A 7,504-nucleotide genomic window follows, 5' to 3' on the forward strand; every position below is an offset into this window, starting at 1 on the left:
TGTTTAAAAGTCCAAAAAGTATTGTTTTAGGACAACATGTTTTAGGACATAATCTTGCATTTGAAGTTATATCGGGGACTTTTTATTTTTTGCACTTTTTCACGATGGTAAAGCTATAGTAAGGCATGTTTTGGGTGATTTTTGAAATATTCCTATAAAATACTTTTTGGGGTTTTAAACACAAAGTATTCACTTGGCAGCTTGTTTTAGGACATACCGGTAATCTTGCATTTGAAGGCATTTCTGGCATATACAGATATGATGTTTTTTTAACAATATTCCTGGAATACAAGTATAGAATTAGACCATATACTGTATGTAATAAGGGACTAAAAGGCCCTAATTCAATGTGACAAAGAGTTTGGATCAACAGTGTAATGTAGAGCTGTTCAAGTATTTTAGAACTTACTTCAAAGAGGTAAATGCTACTACTGACTACAGTAGAAGCACCAGGGCACTGCAGTACAATGCTTTTAATGACAAGTAGATTGAGATGCACACATGTGGTTAAATCTGACATTAAAATGGTATTAAACAGCCTGTTTGCTTTCCTCTGCTGACATGATTTCCCCTAAAACTTCAGAAAAAATAAACACATACTGTAGAGGAACAGAAACAGCTGTAAATCATGCGTAAGAACTTGTGTTTATCTTGATGATCACAGAAACATGGGAAGTAGAACAACAACTCTGAGAACTTGGAATTGTATGTTATTCTGCAAATGGATGTGAGAGAGCTTTTTTTTGGAGAAGCAGAAGGAGAACATATGCTTCAAACTTCACAGGGAAGTTCAAACCATGACAGCAGCACAGGCTCAGATCAGCCACCAAGTGTGTGAGAAACTCTCAATCTTCAACAAGAAACACCACCGTGAAAATCCTTACCTACGCTGATGACACACTCTTTTGTTTGCAATTCACATTTGACTCTGGTGACTGTTAGTGACCTCGCTGATGCTCGGCCCAATTCAAAGATCTTTTCTTTGGCTTTCCTCCTTCTCATTACGTGCGCTAGAAACAATTTGTTGACGCTCGACATCTACAGCTTGTTGTCAGATTCGTTTAGATCCATGCAGCCCTCAGAGGTCTTAGTCTCCAGTGGCCAAACATGATGTTTAGCTGCACTTCCAGATGTTGAAAAGTCAAGTTATACATCTGCAGCTACTTCACTGCTCTTTCTTGCAACGTCTTGGCCTGATTTCATAAAGCACTTCACTTCTCACAAACCCAGTGGAGCCGGGGGAGAGTGTACAAAGGAGTTGCAAAAGATTGCACTCTAAGTGTTCTGACGCCACACGATGACAGATGGAAGTGTCTGCAATTGGCCTTTTGTAATGAAAACAAAGTGATGAGAAGGACATGCAGCGTGAACAATACACCCAAAAACAGAACTTTTTAACGACTGTCTGCTGAAGTTTGTATGTTTTACTGTTGGCTTCAGTTAGTTTGTTTACAGCAGCATTGTTTTTACACTGTACTATATTTATATTCATTCATTATATTTATTTTCTAAACCATTTTAGGGTCAGGGGAGAGCTGGAGCCAATTGTATTGGGCGTTGGCAACGTAAACCCTGGTGGTTCAGAATTATTTGTTAGCTTTTAACAATTATATATAAAATCTAAAAATAATCACATTGTATGACTTTTAAGTAATTAATTTGCATTTTATTGCATGGAATAAGTATTTGATACAATAGAAAAATAGAAATTAATATTTAGTGCGAAAACCTTTGTTTGAAATTACAGGGGCCAAACGTTTCCTGTAGTTCTTGACCAGGGGACTTGACCACTCCTCTATACAGATCTTTCAGGTTACGGAGCCCCAGCTCCCCCCAAAGATTTCCTTTTAGGTTCAGGTGTGAAGACTAGGTGGGCTGGGATTCCAGGAAATGGCATCGCACAGACCCCAGCATAAAAAAAGAAAAAGCACCTGTGATGAAACTTACAGAGCTCCCCAGTCTTTGGAAGAGGGAAAAGTTGCAAAATCCGTGGTGTATCAAATACTTATTTTCCCCACTGTAAATACATATACAGCATATATATAGATATATATATAGATATATATCTATATATATATATATAGATATATATATATCTAGATATATATATATCTATATATATATATATATAGATATCTATATATCTAGATATATAGATATCTATATATATATATATAGACTGTATATATGCTGTATATTATAATTATATATATATATATAGATATATATATATCTAGATATATATATATCTATATATATGCTGTATATTATAATTATATATATATATATAATTATAATATACAGCATATATACAGTCTATATATATATATATAGACTGTATATATGCTGTATATTATAATTATATATATATATATATAGACTGTATATATGCTGTATATTATAATTATATATATATATATATAGATATCTATATATCTAGATATATATATATCTATATATATATATATATAGATATCTATATATATATATATAATTATAATATACAGCATATATATAGATATATATCTATCTATCGATCTATATATATCTAGATATATAGATATCTATATATCTAGATATATATAGATCGATAGATAGATATATATCTATATATATGCTGTATATTATAATTATATATATATATATAATTATAATATACAGCATATATACAGTCTATATATATATATATAGACTGTATATATGCTGTATATTATAATTATATATATATATATAGACTGTATATATGCTGTATATTATAATTATATATATATATATATATAGACTGTATATATGCTGTATATTATAATTATATATATATATATAATTCGTGTTTCAAAGAAGTATCAGTGTTTTGAGCTAATATTTGAGAAAAAAAAAATTATCAGTCCTTCAACTAAATACACTAAATACAAACATACAGTATTACCATAATGATAATCATTATTATGATCATTAGTTTTAAGTCATGTCCTTTTTGAAGAAATGGTGCAGATTTACTGACAGAATACCAATAATATCCAGCCACTGTGTGTAGAGTCTCTGCGTGGTTAAAACTAAAGCTTCGACACTTCAGCATCCGCAAAGAAAGTACTGCTGTGTTCACCTCAGGGGGAGCTAAAAGAGGAAAAGCCTGAGTTTCACTGAAGTGTCTTGTGAAAAATTGCAGTCAGAGGGGGTTACGGACTCAGCGCTGGCTGATTGGTCAGGTTACGTCCAGCCAATCAGGACGCTTATGGGGCTTACAGGTGTAAACGTCCACAACTTCCTCGCAATCTTTGCACTCCACCGCGCAGCACCACTTGAACTTACACTCGCACTTGGTGACACGTTTGACCCGCATGGTGTCGTAGCCCCGGCCGCAGCACATGACCTCACAGCCGTCTGTGCCTCTGGACGACTTGTTACACACTCGGCCTGCCGTTCCCAAGGAGCCTGTGGAGAAAAGGAAAACATGTTTTTTTCTAATATATTTCCCCTGTTTTTATTCATTCATCTTCTGTCACGTTTACTGTTAGGACAAGGGTCCCAGATGACGTGAGAAGACGAGAGTAGATGGTACGATAGTATGATAGTCTGTTCATAGATTCAGCTCAATTACATTACATTTGGAAAAATGTTGCTCATTTTGTCAATAATTGCTATTTAATAAAAATGAGATTATTCCAAAATAATTCATTACCAAGCTATTATTAACATATGAAGATATATTCCAGAATATTCTCATTAATTACAAAGCTTTAAGGCTTAATTTTGTTAAATATGCAAATATGCTATGTTTTTATTTAGTCACATTTAATGTGGCATAGTTCATCCAACAGAAGAGATACTTCAAGATACTCCACAGCGCTCCTAGAGGCTATGTTAATACAGTTCTTTTGCAGGAATAATGGAAGCTAAAGGTAGCAGCCTACAAACAGAGGAGGAAAACCATGTGGCCGAAAACTGAAACCAAACCACAAATGTTCCCATACTCCTCTCCTCTGCAGCGCTAAGGCCTGCAGACATGCTGTCAGAACAGCTTCAGACCCAGACACACTAAGGTGTCCATGTACTCAGGTGTAAAATCTGAGCCAAAGATCAGATGCCACCTCTAATAACAGAGCGTCCCTGGGAGCAGAGTCAGGGATAAGAGAAGATATTTCCCTCAGGCTGAAGGGAGTGGAGCTTAGTAGTGACCAAAGAAAGGATTTGAAAAATAAACCTGTTGTGTCCTTAGGCTGCAAATTCCTATACGATGGAGATAAGTGGCGAGAATCAATTTTTTAAATTTATTTTACCAGGATGTTTTTACTTTGGAGCAACGCCCTTTCTCCCTTCTCTAGTTTGGTGACTTGAAGCCCACAGCTGAGTGAGACTCTGTTTAAGTTATAAGTAACCCGTGACACTGCCATATATACAGTACGATATGTGAACTAAACCATTAACAGTGAGTTAGTGCTTCACGCTCCACTGAAGAGGCCAGACCAGAGGAGAGGGAGACAGAGTTCAACACTGCAGAGCTGCTAAGGTTGAACAAGTGATGAAATAAAAATGGTTCACATACCAATCCTGTGTTCAAGTCATGTTAACATACAAGACAATCAAAATTATCATTAATTTACTGTAAGATTTAATGTCATAAAATTGACATTGACATGTCTGTTTATGTGATCAAACCACTCAGCCCATGTGCGACAAGTAAGGGGTTTGGGATCGTTACCACAGGATCGCTGACTCAAATCTCTCCCGGACGCTGTTAAGACAGCGCTGAAGCTTACCGTGACCACAGCTGTAGTAGTGAAGGGATTAAGTAAAACCCTACCCTAAACCTAACCCTAATAATATGTATGATACTGTATAACATTTTAGAAATAATACATAAACTATATAATTAAATTAAATGAAAATAAAAAATAAAACAAATGTAAATGATAAAAATACAATTATAAAACATTTAATTTAACGATGAAAATTATATAATAATGGACTATGAACTAACCTTATCCTTAACCTTAAACCTAATGTAATCATAAGTCTAACGCTAAAGTAACCCAAACACTTTAATGATAAAATGATAAAATATAAAATAAAATATAAATACATTTTCATGAAAATAAAATATAATAAAAATAATTTTAAGAACATTTCTTAAATAATAAAAAAATATAAAATGTTTAAAATTACTATAATAAAACAGTAAAAATAAATAATAATAATTTAAAAAAAAAATTTATTAACAAACCCCAAACTAACCCTAATCATACCCCTAACTCCAAGTGATAGAGTAATAAAAATAATTAAAAGACACATTCAATTTTGAAAAAAAAATACAAATTACAAAACTGTAAAGCAATAAAATAAAAATGTAAATATAAAATACTACCATTACTATTATGTATAAATTATTAACAAAATACATATAAATATATATATATAAATAGAAAATATACAGTAAGTCAAAACTTTTAAATAGATTTAAAAATTAAAAAAGATTTCAATAAACAAAAAAATGAAATATAAAATAAAATGACTTTCAAAATTAAATTGAAAAATAAATAATAACAAAATAATAAATAATAAACCTCAGACTAACCCCAACCCAATGTAACCTTAACCCTAATGCAATGTAACTTTAATCCTAACCCTTAACCTTATCCTAATCTTAACCCTGAACTAACACTTAAAGCTAATGTTACCCTGACTAACCTGTTATCCTCACCCTAACCCCATACTTAAAAAAAAAGTATAACAAACAGTGGAAGGATCTTCAATTAATCAATGTAACTGTAATTTTTGTTGCAATGAAATAGACATAAAATGGGGCCACAGAGGCTACCAAGCAGTGAGATGATAGAATTGAGATACGTTTACTTTTTTGTACATTTTCTATTAATGTGAGGCCTTACAGACAACCTAGGCAGCCTTAAAATGTCAGTGTTCGTTACAGATATGTTATAAGATGAACAAATATTCAAAACGTTAATAAAAGAAACTGATGCTCACCTGCTGCACGGTCCATAAGGCAGTAGTCTGGCGAGCTCTCGATGTACACTAACTTTTTCTTGGTGCTTCCTTGAAAGTTGCGCTCAGCCACCCTGAACCCAGTGCCGTCCTGGTTCATGGTCACTTCGATGGCACTGTTGTACTTCTTGTAGAGATAGTCTCCAGTTTGCCTGAAGTCAGACATGGCCATCCAACAGGTTCTCAGAGAACAGGAGCCACTGACCCCGTGACACTTGCACTCTCGTTTCATGAACTGCTTCACCGCCTGGAGCAGAGGTCAAAGGTGAAGAGGTGTTAAGCCAGTGATGAGGCTCTTGGCGTGACTTTAGGTGTGATCAACTCTGTCAATGCTGTTGTTAGCTAAACATTTTTCGCTCTATTACACTGTGTCTTCTTCAATTTGTCTTCTTTTGAACTATTTGAGGAATGCAGAGCTTCAAAGCACTGAAACTGAAACGGCTGATAACGACTCATCATAACGGTGTTGTGTTGGTAGATTGAGGGTTTGGTTAATCTGCTTGACGTTAATGTTAATTAAGTTGACATTTGTACATTGGTGTTTCAAAACTCCTTCCCAAACAATTGTAAGGGAGTTAACAGCTGGACACAGTCGGTCCTATGGTTTTGTTCTGTATCTGCTGTGACTTGTTTACAAAACAACAAACAACAAAAAGCAATAAAACTTTGGTTCTTGTTGTCTTTCCTACGTGACAGTACTGCATTACCCAAAACAACAGAGCTTCAGGTTTAAAAAATGCCTTGAATTCTCCCTCCTGTGTAATCTCAGATATTATGAAATGTGTGGCTCACCATCCGACCACATCGGTTGTTGTGGAGGTTCATCAGTGCGCGGGCATCTTTCACCATACTCTCCCGGGCATCGACGAAGGCTTTGGCAAATTTTATTCCATAGTTGATGTTGTCACTGCATCCGCCCCAGTCGTAGGTGCCTCTGTCGTCACTGTCCTGCCCACGCTTGTGATTGTAGCAAGTGCAAATCTTCAGTTCCCCCAGACTACATGCCGTGGTGATTGCGTGGACCACTCCTGCCGAGGACATGGCATACACAAACGCTGCCTCTCGACTGCCTGTACACATGTAAGAGAAAGAAGCAAACAGTATAAAAAGATTTCTCAGATGGAATTATTCTCACAGGGCTTCACTAATTCACTAATAAAATGGATGGCTACGTCCAGTTTTTATAAATGGTCTACGATATTGATTGTCCATAAAGTGAATTTTCCATTAAATATTGCAGCACAAAATACTACATTGTCCTTTGTGTAAGCCAAAGATCAGTGTGTATCTTTTAAAGAAAACATCTTTTCTCCAGTATTCTACTGAGAGCAGCAGCACAGAAACCTGCCCATTTATGGTGGACAGTCCAGGAAAAGAGGTAACAACACATCAGCTGTAACATCAGTCCAGTCCAACCCTCTGTTCACCTTTTAATTTGCACAGATGGCAGCTTTCTCTGTCACTAGGCTATGTTTTCATTTCAGACAAGAGGAGATTTCAGAGG

General features: G+C 35.0%; 1 protein-coding gene across 1 annotated transcript in view; it reads right to left on the reverse strand.

The window, feature by feature from the left end:
* Positions 1 to 2,798: 2,798 nt before the first annotated feature.
* The window catches only part of LOC103386704 (protein Wnt-2b-A), a 14,838-nt gene continuing 10,132 nt past the window's right edge, over positions 2,799 to 7,504 (reverse strand). The window contains exons 4-6 of the mRNA XM_025059977.1: positions 6,793 to 7,070; positions 5,983 to 6,247; positions 2,799 to 3,432 (exon numbers count right to left, since the gene is read on the reverse strand). Of these exons, the coding sequence (XP_024915745.1) occupies positions 3,203 to 3,432; positions 5,983 to 6,247; positions 6,793 to 7,070 (773 nt within the window). The 3' untranslated portion in view covers positions 2,799 to 3,202. The remainder of the gene's footprint in view (positions 3,433 to 5,982; positions 6,248 to 6,792; positions 7,071 to 7,504) is intronic.

The sequence above is a fragment of the Cynoglossus semilaevis genome, chromosome 11, assembly GCF_000523025.1.
Source record: "Cynoglossus semilaevis isolate Cse_v1.0 chromosome 11, Cse_v1.0, whole genome shotgun sequence".
In the NCBI taxonomy this organism is placed as follows: Eukaryota; Metazoa; Chordata; class Actinopteri; order Pleuronectiformes; family Cynoglossidae; genus Cynoglossus; species Cynoglossus semilaevis.